The 18,881-nt window shown below is 35.5% G+C and overlaps 1 protein-coding gene across 1 annotated transcript in view; it reads left to right on the forward strand.

The window, feature by feature from the left end:
• SLC13A1 (solute carrier family 13 member 1) overlaps positions 1 to 18,881 on the forward strand; it is a 90,728-nt gene that overhangs the window by 18,721 nt on the left and 53,126 nt on the right. Inside the window, exons 3-6 of the mRNA XM_003896523.4 lie at positions 8,909 to 9,045; positions 11,543 to 11,730; positions 12,316 to 12,373; positions 12,455 to 12,503. Coding sequence (XP_003896572.2) covers positions 8,909 to 9,045; positions 11,543 to 11,730; positions 12,316 to 12,373; positions 12,455 to 12,503 — 432 coding nt within the window. The remainder of the gene's footprint in view (positions 1 to 8,908; positions 9,046 to 11,542; positions 11,731 to 12,315; positions 12,374 to 12,454; positions 12,504 to 18,881) is intronic.

An 18,881-nucleotide genomic window follows, 5' to 3' on the forward strand; every position in this document is an offset into this window, starting at 1 on the left:
ATTTCTCCTCTCTGGCATTCTGCATGTGTGCCCACCTTCAAAGAACAAACACAAGCTGCAACTTCTTGATTCATACATGTCAGTAGGAGAAATGTATGTCCCCTCTTCTCTCACTGACATCTATGCCTGGTGCCTCCCTCTCAGAAACAGGAAAATTTGTTGACATCCTCCATAAGCTTTTTATATTCAGCAGAATTCAGCCTCACGGTGTTAGAAAAACAATTTTGTTTTTAATGAAGAAAAAGTTTCCCTGTTTTCATTTCCAGAAACCCGCCATTTACAAAGATAAAGCCAAACTAATTTTCATGTATAGCTCCAGGAGTTTATTCATGCTAAGAGGTGTTTATTGGTTCTATACAATCTAAGAGTACCCATCTGAAGAAAGTGGATTTGGTTTCCCAAATGCATTGAAAACAGTCTCCAGCCACCCAGAAAACAACTATCTAAACCACAGCTGAAACAGTCCCAAGAGAGATGTTAAGTTAGAGATGCCAGTCAGTGCAGTTTATCACCTTTGGACTTCCATCTTCTGCCTGGGTCTAACATTGCTCTCTTGCGGCTCACCCGTCTTTCATTTTCTTTTTAACTAACCCTTGATTACATTTCTTCCTGTGAAAGGAATGGTTCCCTTCTTTATTTTCATGTCCTTCTTCCTGATTTTGGAGCCCCAGTCGATCTTTTTGCACTTTTTATCCTCTCCGCTCCTCTTTTCTACCTGGGTTTTCCCCTCCCACATAACTTTGAGTCTTTTCTATCTAATGACCATTGATTTGGAAGAGTGGCCAGGGCTGCACTTCAGTTCCTCTTGCCTCCAGGCTGACATTCTGCTGCCCCAAGGAATCTCAGAGCTATAATCTATTAAGCATCTTAAATGCCTCAACATGCTCTATGGCTTTCAATATCGGGAATTAAAAAAAGAAGGGGTTGATGAGTTGTTAAAAATAGGGTGTCAAATTTTTAACCCCTGTCCTACGGGCTTGGATGGTTCTGTGTCCAGAGATAGGTATGTTTAAGAGTTATACATTTGTCTCTTATGGTTTATTAACAATAAAACTGACTAAATTGACTGTTAAAAAGAGGCTGAAGTAGAAGTGAGATTTACTGGACTCATGGGGCATTTCTGTAACAAGCTGTTACAGGAAGAGACATACAAACATTAGAGGGAAGCAGGAGGAAAGAGTACCTGGAAAGGGCTAGCTTTGTAGGAGCTGCCGAGGATATATATGTCTGCCTCTTTCTGGTGTGTAAGGGCCTGACTAAAGGCAGCAAAATTGTAGGTGCCAATGGCAGTTTTGCATCACTCTGACTGCAGACACCAGCCCAGCAGTCCTTTATCCCCAGACTAATTTAACAGTCATAGAATCTTAGATTTGAAAGGGAATTCTTCTTGGTCACTTCTCCCCCAGAACAGGGATCCCATCCAATATCTCTTACAGATGAGATCATTCAGAAAGTGTTTAAAGGCTTTCTGGATTATGGGCCTCTAATATCCCTTAAGGAGAGACACATTGTTTTTGAATAATTTTAACTCATAAATAACTCAGCTTTATTGAGCCCACATCTGAAACTCAGTAACAGACTCATTAAACTTATTTCTAACATGTAGAATTTCATAAACAAACCTCACTTTTTTGCATGACAGTGTTGCTTGAATTTGAAAACTAATATCATTTCCTCCTTATTTCTTCCCACCTTGAGTCTTAGTGGTTTCCAGACCTCAACTCCCATCCTCAAATCTGCCATTTCCAACTCCATCAACACCACCATCTTCTTTTTTCTTCCTGAAACTAACTCTAGTTTGTCAATGAGACTTAATAATTAAATGAGTTAATAAATGTAAATTTCATTACATAGTAAGTACTCCATATATGTTAGCCAATGGTATTATTTATATATTCACAAAAGTGAATAGATGATTCTAGAAATATTTGGAGTGTTGCAAAGGTAAATTAGCCTATCGTCTTACCTATGGCATTTCAGCCTAAGTTTGTTTTAAACTTTATGTGATTCCCTTCACCTTGTAAGTTTAACTGGAACTTGCAGCAAATCATAGTCCTCAGAACTTTTAGTGGAGAAAACTGTTCTTCAGAATTGCGATCCTTTTTCCCAACAGAGTAACTTACCTTTTCCTAATAAGTTAGCTGACCAAAGCTACAGTCTATTATGAATCAGCTAGAGATTTAGTCATAAGGCCTGAGCTTAGAATTTGACATTTGTTGCCGATTACTTGGAGGACCCTGATCATGTCCTTTAATAACTCTTTTTTTTAATCATCTGTAAGTAGAATATGATAATGCTACATAACCCATTGTTGTCAAGATCAAATTAAATAATGTATGTTAAACAATGATACAAACTAAGTATCAAGCATTCTTATGAGGTTTAATATTCACAGTTAAAGTTTGTTTTGAGAGTTTTAAACTATAATTCCAGGCCACTGCAGCATCTTTGAATCTCAGATCTGTCACTGAGTAGGATACCATGTCATTAATGCCCTCATCTAAGTTTAGAGCCCTAAACACCTCTCTCTTTGGCCATCATAGTTATCACTTTACCTATTTTTAAAGCCAATCCTAAATACTGGTATCTTGCTGAGCCCATTACTATATTTGAAGAATATCAACAAATGTTAAACTTTTCTCATATTTGTTGAACTGAACCTGAAATGCTAAAGTTTGTAGAGTATGTTCAATTTGATATTTCAAAACAAGCATTAATATTATTGTCATCAAAAATATTTATATATAAATTTTACATATATGAATGTGAAAATACACATGTACAGATATATATATATATATATATAATGTCATGTATTTTTCAGTGATTCAATAGATATTCACCTGGTAGTACCCTTCCAGGGATTTGGGAACATACCAATGAATAAAAACAGGCAAAATATTGCCTATCTTTCTAGAGGAAAGGAGGCAATGAATAATATATCTGATAAATAGAAATATTATACAGTATAGTGAGCTAGAAAGGTAATTTTGTGCTATGGAAAAAATGCAACAGGATAATGGGGATCAGAGAGAGTGGTAATTTTAAATAAGGTGGTCACGTTAGACCTCGAGATAGTGATACCTGAACAAAGACAGAAAATGAAGGAGTTAGCCATTTGAATATTTGGAGAATGACTATTGCAGAAGAGGTAACATCCAGTGCAAAGACCTTATTGCAGGTACATCTGCAGTGTAATTGGAAGAGAGTAACTAAAGAGGAGAATGATAGATTAGGTCAGGTAAGTAATGTAATGAGGCAATGGACCAGGCAGGGTCAAACTAGGCCATTGCAAGATTTTAACATTGAGTAAAATGGGATCCTCTGAAGAGTTTTGAGCACAAAAGTTACATGATCAATTTAACTTTGATTTTAAAAAGGATAATTTGGGCTGCTGTGTTGAGAAACGAGACAGAAAGAAAGAGACAGTAGGTTATTGCAGTAGGTGAGAGACCATGGTAATTCAGACCAAGGGCAGTAATAGAGATATCGAATGTATTGTTGATAAAATGTGAAGATAAAATCAGCAAACTTTCCAGATTGATTAGATATGGCATATGGTTGGAAGAAAAGTGTCAAAGATGCCTCACAGCTTATCTGACAATTGGGAAAATGGAATTGCTATCAACTGAAATGGGAAGATGATGGGAAGTGCAGTCTTACTCTAGGAGAGGCGCTGATACCTAGAGTTCAGTGCTGGACAGATAAGTTTGAAATACTCAAGTGAAGATGTTGAGTAGGCAGTTGAATACAAAAGAGTCCAGAGTTCATGGGAGAGAGCTAATCTGCAGATATAAATCTGAGATTCATCAAAATATAGATGGTATTTAAAGCCCTAAGACTTGATAAGATCACTCGGGGAGTGAATGAAGATAGAAAAGCAAAGAGGAAAAAGAACTGACCTCTGCATAGCTACAAGACTAAGAGGTAAATGAGAAGAGAAAGCACTAGCCAAAGAAACTAAGAAGAAAAGGTTATTGAGGTAGGAGGAGAACCAGGAGAGTGTGTGAGCCTGTAATCCAAGTGAAGCAAGTGTTTTGAAGATGAGGCAATGACTATGTGTGTCAAATCTGCTGATAAGTCAGTTAATGTGAAAACTAGTTATTGACTATTGGATTTAGCAAAACAACCTAATAATTAACAAAGCACCTTTTAAAAAATATTATATCATTTAATTCACAAAGTTGGTGTGAGGTAATATTTAACTTTTAGAACTATTTATTGATTTGTAGAAAGGTTGCTGAACCGGTAAATTACATAACTAAGAGAGAACTCAGGTACTCTGATTGCAAAAGTCCGTGTTTTTTGATGAAATCCTATTCTGAAACAGAAATATAACTATGTTTATCTTGCAAATAGATATCAAATATTATTAGAAATTTTATTTGACATATCAATTTTGCCTTGAGAATAGTTATATTTATCAGTGTAATTTACAAACCAACAGCACCTTCTTCTATTACCTCCTGGACAAGTAGGCCATAACAAACACATCTGCCTGTAGCTAATGTTTCTTCTCAAATATTCTGACTCTGATGAAAACCATAGAATAGGTACTACAATGAAAACAGAGAATGTGAAATTTTTTTCTGAAGTTTAACTAATTTTATTTGGACTGCAGGCTATAGTTTGTTTGCATGGTCTATTGAGAAAACTGGCAAACTGTGGGCCTGAAGGCCAAATCAGCCTGCTGCCTAATTTTTAAAATAAACTTTTTATTAGAACAAATCCATAGTCATTCATTGACATACTGCCTTTGGCTATTTTGTGCCATGACAGAGTTGAATAATTACAGTGAAGACCATATGGCCAACAAAGTCTAGAATATTTACTGCTTGGCCATCTACAATATGCTTACTCCTCATATAACCCAAATCAGTAACAACAAGAATGTCTCATAGTCCTGGACTTCTTTCTGTGTCTAATCATTTACTAATAATGGCTTGCTTCTATGTGTTTATTTGTATTTTTAAGTCATTCTGCATTTATTCTTTCATTTCATTCTCAGAGTATTGGTGAATAGGGTATCTTAGCCCGTTCAGATTGCTATAACAAAATACATTAAGCTGGGTAAATGAACAACAGATATTTATTGCTCACAGTTCTGGAGGCTGGGAAGTCCAATATCATGGCACTGGCAGATTGGGTGTATGGTAAGGGCTTGCTCTCTGCTGCATCCTCTCTGCTGCTCTCTGCTTGCTCTCTGCTGCATCCTCTCTGCTGCTCTCTGCTTGCTCTCTGCTGCATCTTGCTGCTGCATCCTCACATGATGGAAGGGGCAAGGGAGCTCTCTCAGGCCTCTTTTATAAAAGCACCAATTCCATTCATGAGGTTGGAGCGAACTTAGGTGCCAACATATGAATTTGGGTGGTAGACACCAACATTTAGACCACAGCAGTCAATAGGGCTTATTTCCATGAGCCAAACTGCAAAAGAGATAAGGGAAAATGAAAACTTAAATATTTATTCATTTTCCAATAATAAACTCGAGGATCAGGTCCTGTAAGAAGATTTTCCAAATCCCTCTAGGAAAAAAATTATCACCCCACTTACTTTTAAAATCTGAATTATATTTTGGAGAGGTTTCATTCAAGCATCTATAATACTTTATTGCACTTTTTGTTAACTTGTTTTTTCTCATCTAATAGCTTGTAAGCTCCTTGAGTGTAGGGACTTATTAAATTTAACATCTATTGAGTGTCAATTTGTGCCAGGCATGTGCTAAGTCCACAAAAACAATTATTAATAAGATACATCTGGCCTTCAAAATACATCTAGTGTAATAAAGGGGATAAATAAATGGAAAAATTATCAATATATAAATTAAGAAGTACTATAAAAAGGGAGATATTATCTAATCCAGTTTAGGTTCCTAGGGAAGATATCTTAGAAGAATTGACATCTTCCATGAAGGAAGATTAGAAGTATCCAAGACAAGGGGAGAGGGTCATTCCAGGTTAAATTACAAGCAAGTGTTAAAGCACTTCTGTGTTTGGGGAACTAAATACATAGGAAGAAGTAGGGTGGAGTGGCAAAAAACTAAATTGGAGAGGTGAAATGGGACCAGATAATGAAGGGTCTTTTATGATATGTTGAAAATATTGGATTTGGTCTTTAAAACTATGTGAAGGTCTTAAAAACTATACTGAAGAAGTATAAGAAGGACAATTATGTGACCAGATTTACACTTTAGAAAAGGGGCTATGACAATGGTATGGAGTGGATCAAAAGAGATCAATCATACAGCAGCCAAGTGAGAAATAGCGAGGAGCTTAATCAAGGTTGTCACGTATAAACAGAGAAAAAGGGACAAATTTTAAAGATATGAAGGACCTAGGAATAATAAGACTTACATTGGAAGGGAAAAAGGAATCATGGCTGACCTTTAGGTCCCTGTCTTGGGCAACATTTACATTAACCACAAAGGGAGAATGTGTTTGAAGGATGGGGAGTGAGAAGACGTATGTTGAATTGTAGGTGTTTGTGGGAAATTCAAATGGACACGAACAGTTGGACATATCAGTCTGAAACTCAGAAGACTTATCTGTGTGGAAATAAAGACCTTGGTGTAGTCAATATTCATTTAACAAATATTCATTGAGTGCCCCCATGTATGTGCCAGGCATTATTTTAGTCCTATAAAGTTGAATCCTTCAAATTCAGTCATTGGATGGATAAAGCAAGAAGACTATAAAGACTATAGACAGAACCCTGTGGAATACCAGCATTTTGGAGGACCGAGATAACTGGATTTTCAAGTCAGAAAAAAAAAATCAGAGGCAGGTATAGAACCAGCGAGAAAAAACAAAACAAAACAAACAAAGAAAAACAAAATTCCTGACTCTGGAGGCACTGGTAAATTAATATACTGAAATACTTATACCTAGAGTAAGAGTTGAAAGAGTTAGGAGCCTAGGAGATAGAGGACAGAGTATAGAAATTTGGGATTTTAGAGCTCACAGACCATAGCTTATTCATTGTCCCTCCCTCCCTGATTCTTTCAGTGCTATTTACCAAGCTCTCCTACTGTGTACCAGCATTATGCTAGGTGCAAAATACGTGATGGTTAGCAAAACAGAGTCCTGGTTTGGCTAGCAAAACAGATTCCTGGTCCTCATGGGACTTTATGGTATAATACAGAAAACAATAAGCACATAAACAAACAGTATTTATGTAATATATATACTATGAAAAAACCAAACAGGGCTCTATGATACAGAAAAATAATAGGACCTATTTAGAAAGGCCTGATATTCGAGAATTGAAGAGGTGCAAGGAGGGAAAAATATATGAAGCACTTATTAATGTATTCTCTGTTCCTATAATATTTTTGGTGCATACAGATAATTTTTCAGTGAGTAATAAATGAAATAGTAAGGAAATTGATATAATTATTTTCTATTATCCAATTACTACAAAATGTAAAGAGATAGATGTAAACCTTGAAAAACATCATAAATGAACATTTAATACAATATAAAAGTTGTCCACTTGCATACTTTTAATTTCAAGGACAATTATCAATTTTTGCTTTTTATTGAAACTAAGCCAAGCTTAGCAAGTTATGTTAAAAATGCAGATATAATTTAATACAGCAAAATTATCATAAGAATTGATTTTCCTTTTTGTTATTTTGTAACATTAGAATGGTTTTATTCCAACCCTTCCATTCCTTCTATTAGCTATTGTTTGATTTTTTTAGAGGGGTATTTACTCTTATAATCCTCTTTTCAGCACAGCCTTGTGATTCAGTTTAGCCAAGTGTTTCTTAAAGTTCTCTTGAATACCAGTCCCATGAAGTGCTCCACCTAAAAATTAAGTAAAAATGTTTTTAATAATTAAATAAATCTGAAAAATATGCAGGATATGCTATCCCCCTGTTTAAAAATGACATTATACACTGTTGTTTAAAGGTTTTTGCAAAGGCCTATAGGAGAGAAAATTCTGGTATTTCAAAATTCTGTTTTCTCAATTTAGTCAATTACACAATGCTTTAAAAAAAAGATTATGTACCTAACGTATTTCAGAGTATTCTTTAAGAAGTACTGCTGCAAATGGTTGCTTAAAGTTCTAGGTTCTTGACTAATCTCTGAATGGTGTTGACTGAAAATGGCTTAAAATGTTGAGTTTCATTTGAGGGTATTTGTTGAATAATTTTTTTTTTTGAGATGAAGTCTCACTCCATCACCCAGGCTAGAGTGCAATGGCACGATATCGGCTCGCTGCACCTCTGCCTCCTGGGTTCAAGCAATTCTTCTGTCTCAGTCTCCAAAGTAGCTGGGATTGCAGGCATGCACCATCATGTCTGGCTAATATTTTGTATTTTTAGTAGAGATGGGGTTTCACCATGTTGCCCGGGCTGGCCTCAAACTCCTGATGTCAAGTGATCCACCTGCTTCGGCCTCCCAAAGTGCTGGGATTACAGGTGTCAGCCACCATGCCTGGCCTTATAAAAAGTAATTTCGAAAGTAAAATAATTCAATATATAAAGGCGTGACTGCAGTTACAGCATAATGGGTCATGATGAAGACAGTAGCAAGTTGGAGTTTGATTGAAAACTTTCCCAAATCACAGTCATTGCCATTCCACTATAGATACATAAACAAATTAACCCCAATAGAAAAGCACTTGCCTGATGTGACTCATAGAAGGCACTTACCTGATGTTACTCAGCTATTTAAAAACCCTGAGTACTCTTTTTTCTGTGTACTTTTCCTTAACACCATTTCTGAGTAAGAATATAGAATATGTCTAAATTTGTATTCAAACACGTCTACATTTTTCTCAACAAAATAGAAAGATTATGTGGTTGAAGGTCAAAGTTAACAGCAGCATAATAATGTCTTTCTTGTGCAATGTTATTTTTCCCCACCAAAGTAAATAATCATGGGTTTAATTGTTATTTCAGGTGGCATCTGCCTATTTCAAGGATTTTCACCTACTGCTAATTGGAGTTATCTGTTTAGCAACATCCATAGAAAAATGGAATTTGCACAAGAGAATTGCTCTGAAAATGGTGATGATAGTCGGTGTAAATCCTGCATGGTAAGTACTGCATTTACTGCTTCCAGTTTACCTGATGAACAAACCATTTTTGTGCATAGTAAATAACCAAATAAGTAATTCACGCCCAGGAAATTCTTTGTATCACAGTCAGACTTAGGACATCTTTTTTCCTCTGCAAAAATGAAAGTGATACAAAGTGTACTTGAGTTGTAGGAGGGAAAAAAAACAACTTTCACTGCAGGTCTAATTACAGGGTGGTTGGAATACGTGCACACAACTTTCTCACCTTTTATGCATCATAGAAGTCAAAGCTGAGAGAAGCTTTGAACCTCAACAGATAAGATTGATAGACTTCAGAGTAGATTTTCCTCCTATCTCGTTTATTTGGCTGATTACATATTCAGAACTAGTTCAAGAGCGTCCTTTATCATCAGGGAGGATGTTACAAACCAAAGACAAAGACATTACTGACAAAATACAAATGTGTGAAGAAAAATTCCAAGGTGAATATTTTTCTTTTTAAACCAACTGTTGCAAAGTGAAACAATCAATTAAGACATTTCATCTATAGAATATGAAATCACTCATTTGACTGATAAAATTAATTGACTATTTTGGTTTTATTTCACCTCTTGCTAAGAACATGAATGCAAGCTAAAGAAAATTTCCGTTGTCATAATCATTTGCATAGTGGCATTTTGCATTAAAGCCTTAGGTGTTTCTTCCCTTCTCATCTTTCTTTGAAAATCAGAATATTATATTGACTTATATTGCATAATTCATTCTAGGGCATAGCCACATCTGTGTTTTCATTTATGGTGCAAATTGTTTTGCTAAATACAAAAAAAAAAAAAAAAAAAAAATCAGTGACTCAGATGAGACAAATTTTCAATTTTTTTTGACTTAAAAACTGTATAACACATATGTGTTTAAGACATCATGTTGGCCGGGTGCGGTGGCTCATGCCTGTAATCCCAGCACTTTGGGAGGCCGAGGTGGGCGGATTGCCTGAGGTGGGGCGTTCAAGTTCAGCCTGGCCAGCGTGGTGAAACCCCATCTCTACTAAAAATACAAAAATTAGCCAGGTGTGGTGGCAGGCACCTGTAATCCCAGCTACTCCGGAAGCTGAGGCAGGAGAATTGCTTTTACTTGGGAGGCAGAGGTTGCAGTGAGCCAAGACTGCACCATTGCACTCCAGCCTGGGCAACAGAGCAAGATTCTGTCTCAAAACAAACAAACAAACAAAAACAAAAACAAAATGACATCATCTCACTCTTATAATGAAATGGGGCTCCATGCCTTTTAGGGTGCTATAGAAATGTATCTCTTTTTCCTGACCCTCTGCTCGTTGTTCCAGAGGATGATGTGTAATGCACTTCACAGTTGGGCAGAAGTTCTGACCATTATGTCACTAAGCAGCTTTTCAATTTAAGGCATTTTCACCATCCAGAAGCTTTATCTGATCCCAGCATTTTTTATATGAAGATTTATTGTCTTGATAATGCCTTAAGAAGTTAAAAGTTCTTAATTTTCTTTTTTTACAAGAACCATTTCTTGTGTAAGCAGATTCCTAATACATTTTCTCCTTTTTTGTTGTATGCATTGAAAATGTTCACCTTATCTGAGTCTGAAACTTACAGTGTGTGGCATTGTTCTTGTACATCTGTTTTAAAAGGGTGTCAGATTATTTCACAAATTGCTCTATATAGAAAGGTGTGCTTCCGAATGATTTTCTAGGCCCGCCGACTCAAAAGAGATAGTTTTTTCCCCAAGTGTGACTTTGAAAGTTTATAGATATGGCTTAAAATTTTGTAGTCTTAGGTATATTATTTTTAAGGAGAATAACTACTCTTTTTGTAAAAGAAGACAATGTATGTGCCCAGATCTTGACAATAGGAAAGGATATCAGATTCAGGAGAGCATATATTATAGAATATACAGAAAATTCAGAAACCTCGTTTTAGTAAATGACTTTAACTATTTTCTCCACCCACCTTATATTGAATCAGTATAGTGAACAAGTAAAAAGAGGCTTTATAAATATTAATCTTTCTTCGTCCTTGTACCTCCCTGACACCCCTATGAACAAACAAGAGTTATGGCTAAAAGATAAAAGAAAAAATAAGCGACCTTAAATTCGAAAGTTGATTGCATTTTCATCTTACTAGCATTTGAAGGTAAGTGGTCAGCTTTGAAGAGCATTCAGATATTGGTGTAATATTATAAGCTGTTATGTCATATAACCAACTTGCAGTTTGTTTAGGTTGAATCATTTTTCTGTTTCTGAAGAGAAGATTTGCATGGTTCCCTGGCAGACAAATCTCTTAAGAACTCCACTTTTCCATGTGCAGCTTTGATTTCCACCTGGCTGTCACTGTACTCCAAGTTCATCATCTGGGCAGAATCTTAACCTTCCACGTTTTGAAAGACTTAATTTCCCAACTCACAAACCACATCTTAAACATCTTCCAGTTAAATAATACGGTGCTAGTTAAGCTAAGAGCACAGATCCACACTAACGGCTCTCTTGTTTCAGGCTGACTCTGGGGTTCATGAGCAGCACTGCCTTTTTGTCTATGTGGCTCAGCAACACCTCGACCGCTGCCATGGCGATGCCCATTGCAGAGGCTGTAGCACAGCAGATCATCAATGCCGAAGCAGAGGTCGAAGCCACTCAGATGACTTACTTCAACGGATCTACCAATCACGGACTAGAAATTGATGGTATCGCATGTTGATATGGCCAATCTGGGGTTTAGTCATTAGAGCAATAGACATAAACTCAAGAATTCTAAGTTGTATTTTGAATTAACTGTCCATACATGCATGATGTGAATTTAACTTCCTCCCTCTATAGTTCTCAGTATCTACAAAAATAGTTTTCTATAAATATTTTACCTAAATTGTTACATTTCTATTCGCTTGCAAAAAGAAGAATGCCTTTTCTATCCCTCAGCCAGACTGATGGAACACTCTCTCATGTCTTTATCAGTAGACCTCCAGGTTACTCTTTCCTGTCCTGAAATGGCTTTCCTGCATAATACTGGGAATCTTTAATTCCTACGTTCTGTTTGGATACAGCATCAAATTTCACTGTGATTATTTCTGGCTCTGACAAACTGATGCAGTGAAAAAGTGTTGGGAGAATATTTGTATTTATAAAATACTTTAAGATGAATGTGATGTTAGTACACAGTGAATTTTTAATTTTCAATTTCTACTAATGCTTCCATCTTTGCATCCACATACAGGCAAACCCAATGATAACCCCTTATTTACATTGTTTTTCTTTTATTTAATGTTTTGCAGAAAGTGTTAATGGACATGAAACAAATGAGAGGAAAGAGAAAACAAAACCAGTTCCAGGGTAAGGAATGTTGACATTTTGATTAGGATTTTTCCAAATTCTATTTTAATAAAATTATAACTGGATCAATTTGTTTTTCAGATGCAATAATGATACAGGGAAAATTTCAAGCAAGGTGGAGTTGGAAAAGGTACATTAATTTGATTCTTTCTAAATAATTATATACAAAATTATATTAGAGCTATAGTTAGATACATATGCATTTTAAAACCTGTCACTTGCTTCCTTCTCTATAAATTATTTTGCTTGACTAAGTAGTAGCATGGTGTAATGGTCTGATAAGCTTTCATGAACAGACGGGAATCGACATCCGGATAGGAACCATTTTAGGCTCTGAAAATTAGTATCATTATTTTCTCTTTTTATCAGAATTAGGATAATGGCAGTTAGCCAAGGTAGTTTAAAGAAATATAATTCCAGTCTCAGAATATTGCTTCATTTTCTTTCTTTTTTTTTTAACTTTTATTTTAGTTACAGGGGTACATGTGCAGGTTTGTTATACAGGTGAATTGTGTGTTTTGGGAGGTTAAGATACAGATTATTTCCTCACCCAGGTGATAAGCATAGTACCTGATAGGTAGGGCTTTTTAAAATCTTTTTCTTACTGAAATCTTGCTGGCCTAATAGCCTGATTTTCATTAGGAGTATCGTCATCATTTCTTCCAGGTTATGAACTTGGAGCAACTCCTATTCATGTAATTACAAATCATTATCTTTAGTGCTTCCATTGACACTAAAAAATTCAGTGCAGAATTCATGAGTTGCTTCTGTCAAATACAGGTGGAGGAGTTGTAGCCATTCTAGATATTAAAAGAGGGAAGAAGATCTTTGTAAACTATCCCATAGAATTCATTTCCCCAGAATAAATCAATATAAAAATACTATATTAGATTGCACTGGGAGCAATATACCTCAAGACCTGAAAAATAAATCCCGCATAGAAATAGTACTATAGTAACTACGGCATTAGGAATAGGAAAGTGGGACATATATTTCTTCATTCTGGCCATGGAATGCATTAACATGTAGCTCAACAGGAAAAAGAAAACCCTCTTGTTAATTACAGAAATCTTCTAAGAAAGAGCAATTTCTATGTAAAGAGAAAATGAATACAAAGATACGTTTTAAGCCATTAGCTACAGAATATATTATGGGATTTTTAAGATGGGAATTGCATATATATTTACGAAGATACTATCTTTAGAGATAGAAGTAATTCCTTTAAAACATGAAAAATTAACAGTATGCCAGGTATGCTATAGAATAATACATTAGAAATGGGCTTTAAAAACTGTTGTGAAAAATTGGCACACCTAAACAGAAAGAATATACATGCACTCAGTAACTTTCTCATGGTCATCTTTGAAAACCTAATTTTCTATCATAAGGCCAAAAGTTTCAGTCAAAACCCTTCAAATTGATTTGCTATCCAGATACTGTTCCAGGCATTGTAAGCTCCTTATTGTAAGCAGCTCAGAATCTAGTGGAGAAGATGGACTTATAAAAATAAATCTGACATAAATACCACAACAAAGGCATGCACAGAAGCCAACACTTCTAGACAGGAGCAACCAGTTCCATCTGGGAGTATTGCAGGGAGGACGTACAATGTAAAGACATCTGAGTCTGGGAAGATGAGAGGCGAGCGTGTGCAAGCAGAAGAGCGCGAACTCATGAATGCAGGAACGTGTCTACCTTGTCAGCACTTTAAACTCTGGCACATTCCCATTGCCTGACACAAAGGAGGTATTCAATAAGTAGTTATCTTTATCAATTAATGAATGAGTGAAAGCAAAAGAGTAAAAAGAAGACGCTTTCTAATCAGAGAGTACAACTAATTCAAAGACCCAACTAAGTAAAGAACAGGGTTTTTCAGGAAACCTCTACAATGCAGATGCTAGAGATGAGCTGTTGTGGGGAATAAAATTATGGTATGGCTTTGCGCAGGTTATAAATATCTCTTCATCAAATACAAGGGAGTTTAGAGTTGATTTTATGGAAAACACAAAACCTTAAAGCTGCGGGGAAATATGGTAAGTTCTGCCCTTGGGACAACCGGAAAGTCAGTGGTGAGCTTTTTGATTAACTGAGCAACTGAGCTTTTTTATTAATTAGACATTGGGGATGAGGGAGAAAAATGTAGGAGATGCCTCCACTGCTCTAAACTAGGGAGTGATAGATTGTGATGCCATTGATTAGAATGCAGAACTCAGAGGTAGGAATAACCTTTCAATGGAGAAAAGTAAGATAACAGAGATGCATTTTTGGCAATAAAGATTAATATCTAAGTTTAGGAGAGGAAAGCAAGGCTTTCGAATGTTGATTCTAAGGTCTTTCTGGAATGCAATGCACAAAAATTTAGCTTTATATAAAAACAGGAATAGTTTTTTGCTGCACTATTCTTTATAAGATGTGCATGAGAGCATTATTTTATATATTGTACATTTACGATATGTTTTGATTTTTAACAATTACAGGTATATTTTCATGAATAAATGTATATATAGTTTGTGTGGCAATTATAATAAACGGTAGCTGTTCTTTGATAGATTTACCTTATATAATTTAACACTGATTATATGGAAGAATGTATATCTACTTCATCTAGCCATAAAATGGAAAAATATTTATACTCATGATCTATTGATCTTATGCTTTCTTCTTGAAGTAGGTGGGATATTCTATTGAATTAAAATAAATCCTGTGAGGTTTGACTTTGAATTTGACCTACAAGTCAAAAAAAATACAAACATTACTCCCTTTTTGGGGAGAGTGGTATAAATTAAATTTCAGAGAGGATAAATTTCCTTCAGTTCAGCTCTGATTTTGATTATTTCTTGCCTTTTGCTGGCTTTGGGATTGATTTGTTCTTCCTTCTCTAATTTTTTCAGTTGTGATGTTAGGTTGTTAACTGGAGGTCTTTCTAACTTTTTGATGTGGGCATTTAGTGTTATGAATTTCCCTCTTAACACTGCCTAACACTCATGACATGAGTTTACCTATATAACATATTTGCACATGTATCCCCCAAACTTAAAATAAAGTGAAAAAAGGGAAGAGAAAGAAAATAAAAGGTTTTTTTTTTTTTTTTTTTTTGGTAATCTGCATAATTTTGCTATGTTCCTGCAATAAAATAAATAAAATTTATTTCTAATGAAATTACTACAATTTTATTCATTTGAAGCACCATTTATTTAGTACAAAGCTAAAGATTTTAAAATTTTAATTGAAATCTCTTTACTAATATAATTAAATTAATCTAAGCTGATCAATAAGCTTACTTCAATTTTTAGAACTATAATATTTCCCCCCAAAGGCAATAACATACACTGATCCATATAAAATTTAGTGTGTAGTAAGTAGAAAGCTCTTAATAAGTAGAAAAAAAAATAGCCCCCAAATAAATTCTGTACTTAGCAATGGCAGTAATATTAGTTAAGAAATATACATTTAACATTTGCTCAATGTCACCTTTTCAACAAGACCTACCCTAACCTCCCTATTTCATTGCAGCCACCATATCCCATATCCTTTCTCCTAATCCTCATGACTCTACCCTACTTTATCCAAAGCATGTATCACCTTCCTACAGAATATGTAATTTGCTTAATTTTTATTTATTTTGTTCATTGTCTTCTTTCTCCACTAAAATGCAAGGTTCACGGGGCAGAGATTTTTGTCCATCTAGTACACATCACAAATATCTTGAATAGTGACTGCTCTGGAGTAAATAGTAAATATTTGCTTATTAAATAAATAAATTCATTAATATTTTTATCAAATGATTACAATTAGAGTAAAATAACTCATGTTGTATGTAAGCTACACTAAGTGTCCAGTGTCTAGTTAACCATCAGGGAAAATTCAGAGAAGTCACTATGGACAACATAACCATTAAATTAAATACTGTTATTTTTGGCTGCTTAAAAAAAAACAAACTACACGAAGCAAAGAAACAAACTGATAAACATTTAAAGTCAGCACTATGATTGCCATTCTAACTGGTGTGAGATGGTATCTCATTGTGGTTTTGATTTGCATTTCTCTGATGGCCAGTGATGATGAGCATTTTTTCATGTGTCTGTTGGCTGTATGAATGTCTTCTTTTGAGAAATGTCTGTTCATATCCTTTGCCCACTTTTTGATGGGGTTGTTTGTTTTTTTCTTGTAAATTTGTTTGAGTTCTTTGTAGGTTCTGGATATTAGCCCTTTGTCAGATGAGTAGATTGCAAAAATTTTCTCCCATTCTGTAGGTTGCCTGTTCACTCTGATGGTAGTTTCTTTTGCTGTGCAGAAGCTCTTTAGTTTAATGAGATCCCATTTGTCAATTTTGGCTTTTGCTGCCGTTGCTTTTGGTGTTTTAGACATGAAGTCTTTGCCCATGCCTATGTCCTGAATGGTACTACCTAGGTTTTCCTCTAGGATTTTTATGGTATTAGGTCTAACATTTAAGTCTCTAATCCATCTTGAATTAATTTTCGTATAAGGAGTAAGGAAAGGATCCAGTTTCAGCTTTCTACCTATGGCTAGCCAATTTTCCCAGCACCATTTATTAAATAGGGAATCCTTTCCCCATTTCTTGTTTCTCTCAGGTTTGTCAAAGATCAGATGGCTGTAGATGTGTGGTATTATTTCTGAGGACTCTGTTCTGTTCCATTGGTCTATATCTCTGTTTTGGTACCAGTACCATGCTGTTTTGGTTACTGTAGCCTTGTAATATAGTTTGAAGTCAGGTAGTGTGATGCCTCCAGCTTTGTTCTTTTGACTTAGGATTGTCTTGGAGATGCGGGCTCTTTTTTGGTTCCATATGAACTTTAAAGCAGTTTTTTCCAATTCTGTGAAGAAACTCATTGGTAGAGGAAACAACAGGTGCTGGAGAGGATGTGGAGAAATAGGAACACTTTTACACTGTTGGTGGGATTGTAAACTAGTTCAACCATTATGGAAAACAGTATGGTGATTCCTCAAGGATCTAGAACTAGATGTACCATATGACCCAGCCATCCCATTACTGGGGATATACCCAAAGGATTATAAATCATGCTGCTATAAAGACACATGCACACATATGTTCATTGCGGCACTATTCACAATAGCAAAGACTTGGAATCAACCCAAATGTCCATCAGTGACAGACTGGATTAAGAAAATGTGGCACATATACACCATGGAATACTATGCAGCCATAAAAAAGGATGAGGTTGTGTCCTTTTTAGGGACATGGATGCAGCTGGAAACCATCATTCTTAGCAAACTATCACAAGAACAGAAAACCAAACACCGCATGTTCTTACTCATAGGTAGGAACTGAACAATGAGATCACTTGGACTCGGGAAGGGGGACATCACACACCGGGGCCTATCATGGGGAGGGGGGAGAGGGGAGGGATTGCATTGGGAGTTATACCTGATGTAAATGACAAGTGGATGGGTGCTGACGAGTTGATGGGTGCAGCACAGCAACATGGCACAAGTATACATATGTAACAAACCTGCACGTTATGCACATGTATCCTAGAACTTAAAGTATAATAATAATAATAATTTAAAAAAAGAAAAAAAAATAAAGTCAACACTATGGATCAGATTGCTTTCATTTTGGGTAGAAAGACAAAAAAGTAGTTTGTAACTAAAATTTATCAGCTCTAAAATTCTTGTTAAAAAACTGCAAAGTTCTCATACAGGTAATAATGATGATAATTTTGCTGGTGGTGATAAAGACTAGATGTTAGTGTTGAAGATGATGGATATTTAGTAGTCCAGGATCTTATTTTAAAGTATTTGTATCAAAGAGTCACATTCCTATGCTGCATATCTAAAAAAGAGATTTGTCCCATGACTTAACTTTTACGAAGTTCTCTTCTCATGATAGGTCATGGCCCAAATACTAACTGAGCTCTCTATTTGCCCAAAATAAAGTGGTGAATAGTTACCAAGCCAATAAATCCCACAGTATCCCCTAAAAGTAGCTGAAATATTTGTGAGAAGAAAAGATACTGGGAGAAGAAAGGAATACCCTAAAATTACACTGACAGTACCTGAGGGAATATATTTGTCAGGTTCCATTGGGGTAACTGGTAAACCAACCACCACGCATAAAATTTCCATGGGAAATGAGTTCTAGGTATCCAAAAATCCATTTGTAGATACCAAAGGAGGAATAAAGTTCCTAGTTCTTTCCCTCCCCTGCAAGCATTAGTATCATTCAAAGAGACACCCCAGAGTTTTACATCAGCTCAATTTCTAAACCTCCAGGCATCTACAAATGAAAGAGACTGGAAAATCAGTACACTTTTAATGAAAAATCTGAGATAATTGTTTTTCATTAATTTAATTTAACTTGTAATTCCTCAAAGGGATAAGTTCAAAGAAAAAGTATCCTTGAACAAATTGCATCTTGCTTTTAATTAGGTATTGTTTAGTTTGGGGGTGAAAATCCTTATGGTTGAAAATCCAATTGTACAAGACAACACTTTTTAATGTTCTCCAGAAATTCAAAGGAGTCTTG

Source organism: Papio anubis, chromosome 4, assembly GCF_008728515.1.
Source record: "Papio anubis isolate 15944 chromosome 4, Panubis1.0, whole genome shotgun sequence".
Lineage (NCBI taxonomy): Eukaryota > Metazoa > Chordata > Mammalia > Primates > Cercopithecidae > Papio > Papio anubis.